The sequence below is a fragment of the Elgaria multicarinata genome, chromosome 1 (assembly GCF_023053635.1).
Source record: "Elgaria multicarinata webbii isolate HBS135686 ecotype San Diego chromosome 1, rElgMul1.1.pri, whole genome shotgun sequence".
Taxonomy (NCBI): Eukaryota; Metazoa; Chordata; class Lepidosauria; order Squamata; family Anguidae; genus Elgaria; species Elgaria multicarinata.
Window position 1 is genome coordinate 166,833,617 of NC_086171.1, and position 15,208 is coordinate 166,848,824.

The 15,208-nt window shown below is 44.2% G+C and overlaps 1 protein-coding gene across 14 annotated transcripts in view; it reads left to right on the forward strand.

Annotated features, from left to right (window-relative positions):
- The window catches only part of NFASC (neurofascin), a 223,305-nt gene that overhangs the window by 119,631 nt on the left and 88,466 nt on the right, over nucleotides 1–15,208 (forward strand). For all 14 annotated transcript variants that reach the window (XM_063142359.1, XM_063142411.1, XM_063142385.1 and 11 more), the window contains 3 exons: nucleotides 11,377–11,488; nucleotides 12,120–12,304; nucleotides 14,915–15,046. In XM_063142359.1, coding sequence (XP_062998429.1) covers nucleotides 11,377–11,488; nucleotides 12,120–12,304; nucleotides 14,915–15,046 — 429 coding nt within the window. The remainder of the gene's footprint in view (nucleotides 1–11,376; nucleotides 11,489–12,119; nucleotides 12,305–14,914; nucleotides 15,047–15,208) is intronic.

Consider the following 15,208-nt stretch of genomic DNA (forward strand, 5'->3'; position numbering starts at 1 on the left):
TCCTCCATGAATTTGTCCACCACTGCCCCCACCCTGCTTTTAAGGCCATCTAAACCTGTGACTATCATCACATCTTGTGGCAGTGAATTCCATAAATTAAGGGCATATCTACACCATCCATTTATCCCGGGGTCAGCTCGAGGTCATCCCTGTGTGTCCAAATGATGCACAGCTGATCCCAGGGATGACCTCTCACTTTCCCTAAGATAAAACGGACAGCACTAATCCTGGTATTTGCCACAGTCCTGGGACAACCCCGAGGGCCTCGGGGGGTGTGGCACAGGCTCCCAGGTCTCCCTCCTCCCCATGAGTAGCAGGGCTTTGCAAACAGGCATAGAGTGGCAGGGGGCTCCATGGCCATGGGGGGTGGGTGGGGGAGCAGCAGTTTCACCATCCCCAGGATGGCTGCTGGTGCTTTTTGGTGCCTAGTTTTGGGTTGGTGGGGTCTTTTGTTTGTTTTTAACTTACATTTTGCGCAGAGTCACTCCCACGCAGTTGCACGACCAGCTCCTGCTTAAAAAAAAAACACGTGGTGGCAGAGCATACCTCCTGAATTCCTGGACATCATGCTGGCGTGTGCACGCTGGGAGATGACTCCGGAAGTGGTAATCCCCAGTTTTGTGAACCGCCCGGAGAGCTCCGGCTATTGGGCGGTATAGAAATGTAATAAATAAATAAATAAATAAATAAATAAATAATAAAGCCCGGGATCCTCCCCTGCGCCACGGTCCCGGATAGCCGGTAGGTATAGACATGCCCTAAGTATGCATTGTGTGAAGAAATGCTTTATCTTGTCTGTCCTGCATCTTCTGCCAATCAGTTTCATTGGTTGACTCCCGAGAGAGGGCGAAAATTATGCATGTGATGCTGATTCATTAAATGGTACCACAGAGTGAGTTTTATACCCGGTTGCATCAATTATTCAGTGTGGTCCTTAAGGTCTGGTTCATCTGAGGAAGAGAAGTTCACAATCATTAGCTCAAGTATGTATGAATTTGACTACAGACTAAATGAGTGAGGGACACAATGAAGGGTGCTTTTGTCTCCTAAGAACCTAATTGTCTGGAACAGTGATTCCCAGAGCATACTGAAATGTTGCAAGTGAAGTGTACCTTAAAAAATTAAGCCACTTTGCTAGATCGTTCCATCCAGTGCCATCCAAAGACATTTTGCTGCCTGTGGGGAAGGACAAAATGGAGCCCCCTCCCCATTCCACATATTGGTGATTGGACTGGCAGATGAATTTGCTTCAGTACTGGTGATGGGATAGCATCCTCCACCACACCTGAGGTAACGGGCTAGTTTAGTGGGGCAAAGATGAGCTGAGCGGCGTAATAAGTAGCTCTGTCCTTCAAGAGAGGGGAACAGCCAAGGAGACCAGGAGGAATGGTGGGGAAGCAGCCACCACTGTCCCCCCGCATCTACTGTCCATTGCCTCACTCTGCCTCATGGTAAGGTCAGCGCTGCTTCCATCATTCTGTGCACATTGGAGTGGGGAGGCCCTGAATCTCCTCTTTCTCTGCCCATATTTGGACAGTGCCATGCTTCAAGAGAGGCTGTAGGAGTGCGTCCAGATTCCCTGATGCAACCTGTAAAAGAGCAGATTCAACATTTCCCAGAAAGCACAGTCCCATCCCCTGAGCTCTGCCTTACTGGAGGAAGTGTGAAATACTTGTGAAAATGCCTGTCCATTGTTAGCCTTATTCAGGCATTCTACTTCTGAGAAGAATCAACACACAAGGGAGCAGAGTGAGGATGAGCTCATGAACACCCCCCTCCATTCCCATGAGTTGGAGGGATAACCTCTACAGTGGGGAGCATTTCCTACTTCTGCAGGCTCCCCATGCAATGCCGAACCCTGCGCAGAGCCTGGCTCTGTGGAGAGCTGGCCTGCTAGGGAATCCTGCCTCTGATTGCTGAGCTAGTGAACACGCTTGCCATGGGCTGCATGCACACTGCTGCATAATCCTAATATCCCTAGGCCTATTTTTACCCTGCATGCACGCAAAGCTTTTCCTTTATAAGGCCCCTATGAATCTGTCCTACTTGCTGAAGCGAGCCCTGTAATGCTGAAAATAATGAAACTCAGCCAGATGCCAGCCTCGCATCCATTACAGCATGCAAGAGGTGCAGAGTTGTGCATGTGGCATAAATCCTCTTAATGGGATTTACAAATGTGTAATGGGAAGAGATTATGCATGACTAAATGTCATGCTTCTGTACAATAAGATAGTATTCATATGCTCTTAGGAACAAAATGATTCGGAGAGAAAACCAGAAGAGTGAGGAATAAGAGTATCAACAGTATCAAGGACCTGTGCTTCTAATTTAAATCAATTTAAAATAGAACTTTTAGAGCAGTGTTTCCCAAACATTTGATACTGGGGTAGAGACTCTTCTTCTGTATTGAAATTGGACACACTAACTTTTCCAGCTAAAAAGATACGTATACATATGTGACAGCCCTTTGAGGTGATCAACTTCAGTGTTATGCTTTCTTTGTGTCTGGATCTTAAGATGGCCGTTTAGTTACAGAACAGCCAATGTTCTGACTCTTTGGCTATTAATATGCTGACTCTTTGGCTATTAATTCACAATGTAATGTGAGTTAGTAGCTAAGGACCTGAAGATGGGCTTTGTTGACGACCACAGTGGGCTACCATTACACACGTTGAGCAATATGGGGCCCACTGCTTGTGTAATGGGAAGTTAGAGCTTCTTAAAGGAAACCCAGAAATAAGTGAAGATCCTCTTTCACATATTGGGACAAGTCAGCGGAGCTCTGTTAGCTTTAAGATCTGCTAACTCCCCATTGTGCTAATAGAGGGTCATGCTAGCACATGGACAGTGTGGGATACTGTCTATACATTGGGTTGATGCCATAGGTTTTTAAAAAATAAGCAAAGAATACAGTTCACAGGATGAGCTTTAGAGGACAGGTAGAGCAACATGGCGCCCTAGACATCTTTCTTGCCACCCGCCAAGGTGCCCTACTCTTCCCACTTCGTCTTTTAATTAACACATTTTCTTACTGGCAACTGGGATCATCCCCAAGCAAAGTGAGGGTCTCCAGCTGCTGCCATCTTCATTTCCCATGAATGCCTCTGGGGTGCCTGATGGGGCTAAGAGACATTCTTAGGAAATGAAGATGGTGGGCGGCGGCTGCAGACTGATTCTTCCCTCTGAAGTATACCGAGCCACCATAAAAAGACAGGAGAAAAGAAAAAGGAGGGGGGAGAAAGGTGCTGAAAACTGGCTTCAAAGGGGTGTTTAGTGTATTGTGCCTCAGTCCCCAGCTCTGTCAATTGGGCAGGTTGCTTGTCCTTTGTGGTGAGCCACACCTCCCATTTTGTGGTGGTGCCCACAACAGTTTCTTAAATTGCCGAATGTGCCCGTGGGCCCAGAAAGGTTGCCTGGTCCTGCTTTAGAGGGTGTCTGGGTGGTTCATTTTTTTGAGCTGAATTTTGCTTAAGCAGAATGAGTTGGATCCAAAGAGGCCATTCTGTATGTGGAAGCACCCTTCCACTCAAAGAAGGGCTGTTTTACACCTCGTGCTAGCGGAGGCTGGTGGCTCTGATGTTAGTGGGGCAGTGAAGCTGCTCTGGGTTTCAGTCAGAACTCTAAAGGAGCGATCCAAGGTGCTCCATACCTCGTATAGCTCCTTTAGAGTTCTGACTGAAACCCGGAGCTGATTCACCACCTACTGACATCGGAGCCACCAGCCTCCACTGCCTCATGCTACTGCTACACAAGAAATGGGAATTGCCAAATCCAGCAATGGCCTTCTGTGTGCCCACCCTCTTGCACCAGAGGAAAAGCATGAGAACTGTGATCGAACCTAGATATTATACCAGTTTGGTTCCTGCAAGAAGTTTTAGAACAGTAGTAGTATTTGTTTTCCTTCCACTCACAGTTATTCGAATTCAACTCAGTGTTGTCATCATTTGATTGATCTGTTCATTTTCTGAGGCTTAAAAGAGTAAATTATCCTATTGCCCTGAAATGGGGCCTAGGATCAGTAGGTGATGCATAGTGATGTCCGGAGCATGGGAAGATTTTAAGCCGAATCTATTGTAAATGAAGGGGGGGGGATTTTTTAATATCTTTCTTCCTATGTCTGTTTCATTAATCCAGCAAAAACATATGATTTCCCCTTAGCAATAGCTGCAAGTCCTGAATTGGTGCAGTAGCTACACCAAAATGCATTCTGCATGTCAATGACAATGTTTTTATGCATGTTGCGTTAGGATAGAACCAAACCATTATTACCTTTGTGAGTTTGTGTGGATCCTTTAGGGTGCAATCCCATGGTCCTACAACATCCAGCATTCCCCAGACAGCTTTTTTCTGTCTAAACTTGCATAAGGTTAGGCCTTTAAACAGCAGCTAGGAAGGTACTACTAATTTTCTTCCTTCCTTAAAAATGTATGTTGCTAATGTAATACGGGATCATATTGCACCTTGCTACTTCCTTACCTAGTTCCTTGTTATAATGCCACAATCTATGGTCAGATAATACCTTTTATTGGGACCAACCAAATATGCACTACATTGTGGACATGTTTTTGAAATCACCATATCTCTTAATCAAGCAAAGGATCACAATGTTCATCGTTTTTAACTTTTGTAAACCACCCAGAGAGCTTCGGCTGTGGGGCGGTATATAAATGTAATTAAATAAATAAAAAGCAGATGGGGTGGAGAGAAAAAACGATGACAGTGACAAAGTCATGAGGTCATGTTTTGTGAACCACCCAGAGAGCTTCAGCTATTGGGTGGTGTAAAATGTAATAAATAAATAAATAACTCTGCATAGTCAGAGTCCTCTGATGCCAAGGAAGAGTCACAGCCTTAAATTAGTGCTATGCCAAATGTTTTATTCTTTGCTTTCAGTACATAGGAACCTTGGAAACTTTCTTATACTGAGTCAGACCCTTGGTCCATGTAGCCCAGTATTGTAAACACTGACTGGCAGAAGCTCTCCGGGGTTTCAGGCAGGATTCTTTCCTTGCCCTACCTGGAGAAGCTGGGCATTGAACCTGGAACCTTCTGTGTGCAAAGCATGTGAGCTATCACACCGAGCTATGTTGCAGGTACGGGGGAAATGAAGAGTCCTGAGAAAGAAGCTGGGGAGAGTGAAGAATTTTGAAGAAGTTTCTCATGGGGAGTAGGGGGCGGGTATTCTATTTTATATCAGGTGTATGAGATGGGTGAAGGTTCTTGTGCCTATTTTTTGTTTTGACATTTTTACAGTCTCCGCATGCACTGATAGCATCATGCAGCTCTTCACTGACTGGCTGTCAGCCTGGCAGCACTGCCTGGATTGCCCATGTAACCACGTGACATGGCTCTCCTCCCTGTGAAAGAGGGAGAAAAAACAATGCCTCTTTCATAGGGAGGGAAGAATTTCACAGACGTAGGTGGCAGGGTTCAGCACAGTACTAATTTAAATGGATTACACCCCCTACTAGGTATCATGCAGGTTTCAGGGGACACCTTGGAACAAACAAACATGTAAGAACATCTTGTCCAGCCATCCATTCACAAAGTGGCCAACCAGCTGGGGACCAGGAACCCACAAGCAGAACTGATTCTCCCATTTTTCGGAATATAAAATATATTTTTATAAAATTTGGTCATGCGTAAGATAGTAACTGACAAGTTTACCACACTTTCCACAAAACATTGAATCCGTAATGTGCCTGCAGAAGATTTGGGGAGGTTGTGCTGCCCCTTTTCCAAATATAGGTATGGGTATAGTTATAGGTGTGCAATCGAAAAATGCTCACGTTACAGTAATTCTGTTTCAAGACCATCAGCACAAAGCACCGATAACATCTGTTGCACAAGGTTCTTGGAGATCGGTAGCAGTTGAACAAGATCAAATTTAGTTCTTTAGTGCAATTCCCATTTTGGGGTCAGAGAAATGATTGTGTTTTGTAAGCTGTCCTGGGTTTGGGAGAGCGCATCTTGTTAATGGAGAGTGTCTTTAAAAGTTGGAGGAAGCTTATCAGCAAATACATAGGAACACAAAAAATGTCTCATACTGAGTCCCACCTCTCTCAGTACAGTCTACTCCAGTCTTTCCCAGCCTAGTGCCCTCCAGATGTTTTGGACTCCAGCTCCTGTCAGCCCCAGCCATCATGGTCAATAGTCAGAAATGCTGGGAGTTGTAATCCAAAACATCTAGTGGGCATCTGGTTATGGAAGGCTGGTCACCAGGGTTTCAGACAGGAGTCTTAGCACTATCTGGAGATGCCAGGTATTGAACATGGGACTTACGGCTCGGCAAAGCAGTTTTAAAACGTATCCTCCAAATGCTCTCAAGAGTTGAATTCTGGTGAGTAATCTATTAACCATGTAATTGACTAACCACACGTTTGCATATGTATTGTCATCTCACACTTTACTGCTGTGGCTTGTGAACAAGTGTCAGCTGTTGGTTTACCTAATGAAGCCCTTCATCACCGCCTGTCCGAAATGAACTTCGTTTTGCAAATGCTTATCTTTTTCTTAACTTCCTTTCCTGCATATACCTATGAGAGAATCTCTCCATCCATATCCAAAAATAGGGCACAGACTTGTATTAAACTGCTGATTCAGGGTGGATTTTACATTACTACAGTTAAAACCTTTTGTCTAAACCGATGCATGGAGTACATGCCTTACACTGCAGTGCAGGCAGATTTTAGGCCAATAACCTCAATCCATAATTTCCTTCCTTTTTTTAGCCTTGACTACCTCCTGGTTAATACCAGACATTTTACCCCAGTTAACACTATTGTTAACATAGCCTTGTCAAGCAAAAAAATAGCCTTCCTTCCTTTCCCCTGCTCCTGCTGCTGCTTTGAGCCAATCACATCTCATTAGCTCACCTAAATGTTTTATGTATATGATTAGTCGATTTCCTTTGCAGACACCTTCCATGCACCTATGGAAAACATCTTGTACTTTTCTTCTCAGCTGGTTCTTGCGTCTTAAGCCTTCAACAGTTCTTATAGTTGTCTCTTTGGTTGCCTTGTCTTAAATGTTTGTTCCCTCCTTTTATGTATGTTTGTCTGGCAGAGGGGCGTCACTGCCTCTAGGGATCTCCAATTCATAGAACTGATGGGCCCACACTGAGCAGCATCGAATAATTGCTTCGTCATTAGTATGTCCCGTGACACCGTTTATTCATGCAAATTTTAATATTGTCATGCAGCGGTCTTATTTCTGTTTAAATGCCTAGATCCTCCTTTCTATGGCACCACTGCCCAGCTGGTATGGTACATGGCTCTGTCTGTGTGTTCAGTTTTCTACGTCCTACACAAGCTGTTTTTGTACTTTAAAAATCTCATTTAATGAGTTTTAATGTACTTTTCAATAATCATTTGGTGTTTTAATTCTGCCCATCAAATTAACTTTGAGCTGTCTGTCCAGTTCCATTTCATCTGTACAATGATTTCATTGTACGTACGTGAAAGGGAAGATTCTCAAAGCGGACTGCAGGTGTTCTAAGTAACTGAAAGCTTCTGAGCTGGATTACAAACGATGTCTGGTATGCACTCCAGTGTGATTTGTGGAAACCTGTTACATTTCTGAAAACTTCTTCCTTTCTTTCTCCTTCTCTTTGGTCTGCCTTCATGGTTGTACAGAGAAGCCTGAAAATTATACATTGGGGGTGACTCATTATTTAGAAACATTTAGTGCTAGCTATAGAGTGTTTAGGCATTTATTTATTTATTACATTTTTATACTGCCCATTTATTTATTTATTACATTTTTATACTGCCCAATAGCCAAAGCTCTCTGGGCTGTTCACAAAAAAAGGCTCATGTAGTTGCAGTGGACAGTTGTCCATCATCTTCATGCAAAAGCTCTGTAAATTCTGTTAGCTGTGTGAAAACAAAACAGTAAGGGCACCATCCAAAGAACTCGTTTAGGAATGCCCAATGAAATATTCGACTTTGCCATATCTCAAAGACAGCTCTTGAAAACCCTTTCAACTTCAAAAGCAGTTTGTTAAGGGGCTGCTGTTCAGAAAGCTCAAGCCTGCTTGGACATGTAAAAGTAGCTGCACAGTCCTTGGATCCAAGTATAAACTAACTGTAGTTAGTTTATATCACAATTCGTGATATAAATCCAGGGTAGCCTTGGTAAATGGCCAGCTTTGGGGCTGAAGGAGTCAGCTAGTATCAGAACAAATTGGGCCAAGATTGTATCAAGAGTCTTTCCTATTAAATCAGTGATCTTATTTCTAACTGTTCTACTTTCAGTTCTACTTCATCCTAAAATAGGGACCAAAGAGATGGATGCTGCCCAATTGGCCTAGTTAAAATATTTGTATAGGGCATATTACTTGGAAGTCAATAATGCAGACGTTGCTTCAATCCAAAGTCCTGTGTGCTCTCCAATGTATACAAGGAACTCTTGGTTGTAGAAGAGCTTCACCACTGGCTTCAGTGTTGGGTGCAGCTCCATCCACATGATGGAAAAGTGTGCCTGGCGAGGTCCCTGCCATTAAAAGCAATAGGGAAGTCCTTTGGGAGAGAACTATGTGTGTGAGTCCAAATGCCTGCTCTGAGCAAATATTTACACTCCATCTAGCCTCGATGTCAAAGTTTGCACTTGTTATACATAACTTATCTCAGTTCATTGCAGTGCAATGGCACTGGGGTAACTGAGGTTCTGGTGCAGTGTTTTGATTTATGTACAATCCAGTTGAACTTGAATGTGTTACATGCTTAGTTGAGCTGGGTCCCAACTGCACCCTCATTTTGGCTAACTGAAATGGGTAAACTATTGTATGCAGGGTAAATTCCTTATTTCTCTCCAGGTGATGAAATATTTCACTATTGTTTTCATTTCATTCCAGTCCATTTGAAGCTTGTGAGCAGAAAGCCCTTTTGCCTATAGAAGGCAGATTTTGTGTATCTTATATAGATGTCATTTGTTTGTCATCACAATAACTTAAATTAGTCCAGTATAATATACATTTCTTTTGAGGAACTCAGGACTGGAGAAGCATAGAAAAGTAGGAGAGGGAATAGAAGTACTTTACAGAACAATCCAAATACACCTACTAGAGAGTAAGCACTGTTGAAGACAGTGAGACTGAGAGCCTTGCTAGACCTACCTGATAATCCATGTGGGAGGAGGGGCCAGCCCGCGCTATAAGTAGCGCGGGCTGTCGCCCCAGTCTACACGTCAGATGCGACGGGCTACAGGAAGAACCCATCGTGTCTGCCATTTTTTATTTTTAAAGGGCCGGGTGCACAGGAGCACACCATCGACCGGTAAGTGGTGGTTGTTGTTTTTTAAAGGGTTTCCTGCTCCCCCCCAGCTCCAATTCCCCCCCAGCCGTGATTCCCCCCATCTCCGGTTCCCCCTCCCCATGATCTCCATTTCCCCACCATGGCCGCAATTCCCCCCCATCTCCAGTTCCCCCCCCCCGATCTCCAATTTCCCCACCCTGGCCGCGATTCCCCCCATCTCCGGTTCCCCCCTGCGATCTCCCCCCCGTCTCTCCCCCTGCGACCCATCTGCTGCTTTTCCCAGCTACTCGCAAGTAGCTGGGAAAAGTGGCGGACAGGTCTACACACCCACGGTCTCAGGCTCCGAGACTGCGGGAAATACCGGGCCACAAGCAGTGCCAGTTATCCCGGGCCAAGGGAGGGTTACTCCTGCCTGAGCCTGGGATACCCTGTGCATCATCTGGCCACATAGGGGCGAGGCCGGGGCTCACACCGGGCTAACCCATCGTCTAGCAATGGCCTTAGAGGTTCATCAGACGTGTTTTATTGCACACTTGTTACTGGGCACTCACGGATTTTTGCGGGTCCCTCTCATGACATTGTCTGCCTCCTGCCTGCCTCCTGCCCACTCCTAGCCTTCTTTGTGCAACAAAAAAAGCCTCCCGGTAAGTCCGCATTATTTTTAAAGGTGGAAATTGCCGCTATCTCCTGCTGTGCGCAGGAGAAGCAGTGCGATACAGGCAACCCCTGAATGGGCCACGTGCACCTTTTACTTCTTATTTCCTCTCCCTGAGAGAAAGAGGAAGTATCGAGCAATGAAAGCAGGGGCAGAGAAGTGACGGTCGGCAAGTGTGATTTCCCCCGTCTGATAGGGCTCTTACTTGCAAGTAAACATGTATTGGATTGCACTGTAATTCTCACCTTCAAAGTTTTCAACTGTTGGTCAGGTTTTTTTTCTCCCTCCCCGCATGCCTAACCATCCCAAATTAACATCTAGCAAATTCAAGAGACTGAAAATGATCATGTAAACATGACAGTTATATTTTCCCCAGTATAAATGGCACATTCCTGCTAAATTTACCACTGTTTCAAGTTCCATTGTTTGAGTGAAAGAGATGACTGTGTGCTTAACATTTTCCATCAGACTCAATGAAACCTAAAACTGCTTAAATTTGGCAAGAATTTAAAATGTTTTGAATCTGAGATTTTGAGCACCCTTGAAGCAATGACAGCAAAAAGTGAAGGGAGCATGTGTGTGTTTTCCATGTAATTTTCTTTCCCCCCAAAATGTAGGTTTTAACAGAAATGTTTAAAACATTAATGGAATTTGTTTGAATAAATAGAGAATTGTGATCTCCAAGAAGGGATATATAATAGCAGTTCATGGGGATAAGTGAGAAATATTTTATTTGGAAGAAATAAGGAAATCTAGAAGTTTTGAAGTTAAGTGCCCCCTTTTCAAGTCAAAATGGGTACATTGTTAAATACTAAAGGAAAGGAAAGGAACCTCTCGTGCAAGTACTGAGTCATTACTGACTCTTGGAGGGACGCCAGCTTTCGCTGATGTTTTCTTGGCAGGCCTTATAGCGGGGTGGTTTGCCGTTGCCTTCCCCGGCCATTATTACCTTTTCCCCAGCTAAGTGGGTACTCATTTTACCGACTTCGGGAGGATGGAAGGGTGAGTCGACCCGAGCCAGCTGCCTGAAACCAGCTTCCGCTGGGATCGAACTCAGGCTGTGGGGAGAGTTTCAGCTGCGGAAGCTGCTGCTTTACCGCTCTGCGCCACACGAGGCTCTCTAAATACTAAACCCGATTAAAATTGTCCCATTCTTGCTGTGAATAAAGTGATCTGTCCCAAACGTTACTTTTCCTTCTTTCCATGCCATGCCAATTCCTGCCTCTGTCTGACTTTTCCATTTAGCCCTGTTTCATGCCAGCATCTCCCCCAACCTCTTCAAAGACTTCCACATCAGTTCTCAGGTGTGGAAAGACACTCCATTTTGCTGTGACTTGTGACATGTTTGCATTTTGTCTCCTGCTGTTGGTTGACTTTCATTTCCAGCAACACTGCTCTTTGTTGCCTTGTAGAGAAGAAGGATTTACAAGTGTGTCTTTTCCTTCCCCCCTTATGTCCTGATTTCAGCCCGAGGTATCACAGAAAGGCACCCCAGCTTCCTGTACCCCACTGGGACCTCAAGCAGTCAGATGGTGCTGAGAGGAGAGGATCTCTTACTGGAATGCATTGCTTCGGGAGTGTACGTACCACTTGGGAATCGGGGAAACCACGGTGTGTCAAACATTTCTCTGACCGCATAGTCCACTTCCTCTGCTACAGAAAGATGATTACTTTTTCTTTTCTTTTCCCAAAGATTTTAATGGGCGTTACATCAAAGGCCATTATTTATTCCTCCTGATTGTAGAGTTGGTAAATAAAAAGGTCCCTTGTGTATATGAAATAGCATGACTCAAAGGGGAAATTAAACCCAGGCAATTTCAGTGGAATGGGATTTCACTTTATTAACATCAACTGTGTAACTTCTGTGGATAAAACAACAGTCCTATCCATGTTTAGACAGAAAGAAGTCCTATCACTCCCAGTATTCCTCAGCCAGCCTTGCTGGGACTTGTATGATCCAGCTTTAGATCTGCCCTCCCCAACCTGGTGCCTTCCAGATTTGTTGGACTACAACTCCCATCATCCTCCACAACTATGGCTGGCTGGGGGATATTTGGAGTTACAGTTTAACACATCTGGATGGTATCCATTTGGGGGAGGCTGCCTGAGATTAAGGAGGTGGTCTCTAAAGAATCCCTTTAAAGTGTCCACCCCACATTGAAAGCATCTTCACGTCAAAGGCACAAGTCCCATTCTCTTCTTTCCTGTAGTCCAACACCAGATATCGCGTGGCACAAGAAAGGAGGTGAACTCCCAGCGGGCAGGTACAAGCTGGAGAACTTTAACAAGGCTCTTCATATTGCCAATGTTTCCGAGGAAGATTCTGGGGAATACTTCTGCTTGGCTTCCAACAAAGTGGGCAGCAGCCGGCACACGATCTCGGTGAGAGTAAAGGGTACGTCCTGTTTACTATGCCATTCTTGATTTCTCTTTCTAGCAGCTAGCAAATCAAAAGGCATCTCGAAGGCACTTGGGGAGGACAAGGAAGAACCCTCTCTTGGGTGTTCTGCCTGTGCAATTGGAACATGGAATCAGGCCAACTGGGGAACTTTTCTTGTGTAGCAACTGAAGCCGATGAGCAATCTTGAGTTCTTACACACCATTTTAGCTAAACCCTTTTAATTCTCTGAGATCTGAACATGTGGCCTGTCTTTATTCAACTTAGTAGAAGACAACGTAAACCTGTTGGCGCTGGTTTGATGTTATAGAACAGTTCCAGGAATATTTTTCTGCAAGTGCACCTATAACCTGTAGGTGTTTGACTGTTCTGCTTTGGGGAGTTCATATGTGTTTGTGTGTGTACATTCATGTGTGTCTGGATCTGCTGGCATCCATAAGTGGCTAATGAGCCTGAATAGGTGGCTGATGTATATGCAAATAGTAAGACCCACATGCCAATCATTTTTGATAGCTTCTAGTTCAACACTAAAGGGGAATTCAAACGGCAGTTGAACAGAGGGTTCATAGGTGAAACTGCTAAGCAGGAATTGGCTGAAATAACAGCTGATTAATCATGTGGTGAAATTGTTCTGAAGAGTACCACTTTGGACTGCAGGTGGAAGATTTCATAACTGAATGCTCTCACAAATAATTGGGGGGGGGACCCCACACCTTACATACAGAAAACATGCCATCAAGGAGAAAAACTCTTGCTCCCCCTATCATGTTAGTTTTCTGCATATAGGGATTGTTTATCGCATAGAGGAACATTCAGGCTTTTTACATAAATCCTTGTGATCAGTAAGAGCATACCTACCTTGTGCAACATTCTGTCATTATTTGAAAAGGATGGGTTCCCTCCACCCAGATTGACCAAAACTGTGCCCAAAAAAAGGCAGAGCTGTGTCCAATGCTGCTGTTGCATCTCCGCTAGTTCCTTTATGCCCACAGGACCTACCCAGTGGAGGCTGGTGGTTCCTATTTCAGTGGGGTTGTGAATCCATTCTGGGTTTCAGTCAGAACTCTAAAGGATCTATCATGGTGCTGAACCCTATTCAAGGCTCAGCAGCTTGGACAGCTCCTTTAGATTTCTGGCTGGTTCTGACTGAAATCCAGAATGGACTCATGGCCCCACCAAAATTGGATCCCAGCCTCCCCTGGACCTACCACTAGTACAACAGAGTTTCTTAAAGCAACCATGGAAATGAGCAGAACCATTTGTTTCCAGTACAGGACGGGTCAGCAAAGTTCCCCTCTTTCTCCTGTCAATATGAAAAGAGGACAGTCCTCATCGATGAGGCAATTAGGAACTTTTACTTACAGGGAAACAACCGTCTTCTTTTGCTCTTGTCTAGTCACTTGCTGCCAAGAGTCTGAATTGTGTCCCTGTGTTAGCCAAGAACTCTGGCTGTCTCTTATGCTGGAGGTCTACTGCTAACACCTGGCACTCAATAACAACAAAACATTTCTAGCATTAACACAAACTTTAGCCTAGTTCCACTGGACGCCTTTTTACTTTGGGGCCACTATTCAAAGTTCTACTTATTCCCTAAAGAGCCTAAACCATCTCCAGATTTGAGGGAGCCCTTTGCAAAGTGCCCTGTCATGGTCCCTCTCCAATGTTAGTAGTAGTCTTCAGCCATGGACTGGACTGATGGATGCAGAGGGAGGCGGATATTTCGATTTTCCACAATACCCTAGATGTAGCATCTCTCTGAGGGGCTGCAGGAAATTTAAAATTCAGTCCCCACTGGGGGGTAGCTATTTAAATTTCCCACAATGCTCCAGAGGGCACAACTTGACATTGCTCTGGGCCTTTATAGGAAATTGAATATAGCTGCTTGCTCTTGAAAGATACAGAGGACCGGCAGGCATCAATACCAAAGGGAACTGATCCTAAATGATCACAAGCTCCTAAATGAAGCACGCCATTCATTTAGATCTTCTCTGGAAGTTCCACTCATAGTTCTTGACCTGAGGAAAATTGGCTCAGTGGGCACGCAGGGCCCAGCATGATCAGTTGTGGCTCATTAGCTAGCTATAAAATTTGCTCTTTGGAGTGGCCCACCAGACTGTAGCTGCTCTCCAAAACCAGTTTTAATTCTCCATTTTTAGGGACCTAAGAATAGTAGCAGCAGACAGAGTTTTTGTGGCTTTTTATTAACAGACTTATGTCAATTGTATATATTTAAGCTGTTTGCATTAGCTGTTCTTATGTTCGTGCATTTTTTTGATGAAAAAATGGTATACAAACTCTAATTATCTGTCACTTGCATCTTTTTATGTATTAGAAGTATTTTCCTTGTTCCCCAAATAAGTATACAATGAAATGAGCATCAATTGTAATGGCATAAGCTGAGAGTAGACAAAGTAAGTTTGGTTGAGATAACTATCATGCCCTTTGGTCGCTATCATACATTTATTAGAATGTAAGCCTATGCGGCAGGGTCTTGCTATTTACTGTTTTACTCTGTACAGCATCATGTACATTGATGGTGCTATATAAATAAATAATAATAATAATAATAATAATAATAATAATAATAATATCTCTCTTGTCCTAAAGCTTCTCCTTACTGGTTGGATGAACCAGAGAACCTTATTTTGGCTCCTGGTGAGGATGGGAGACTGGTTTGCCGAGCCAATGGTAACCCCAAGCCTTCAATCCAGTGGCTGGTGAATGGAGAACTTATAGAAAGTAAGTATATCTGTTGTGAATATTAGATAATGGTTGATAGGCCTTACAAAGTGTTTCTTGACTTAATGAGTATGGAGAGGACAACACAAGTATGTTCAAGTAACTGTGATCTTAGTATTGGCCCACTGCCTCAGTCATGATTGCTTGAAGAAAAAGTGTAAG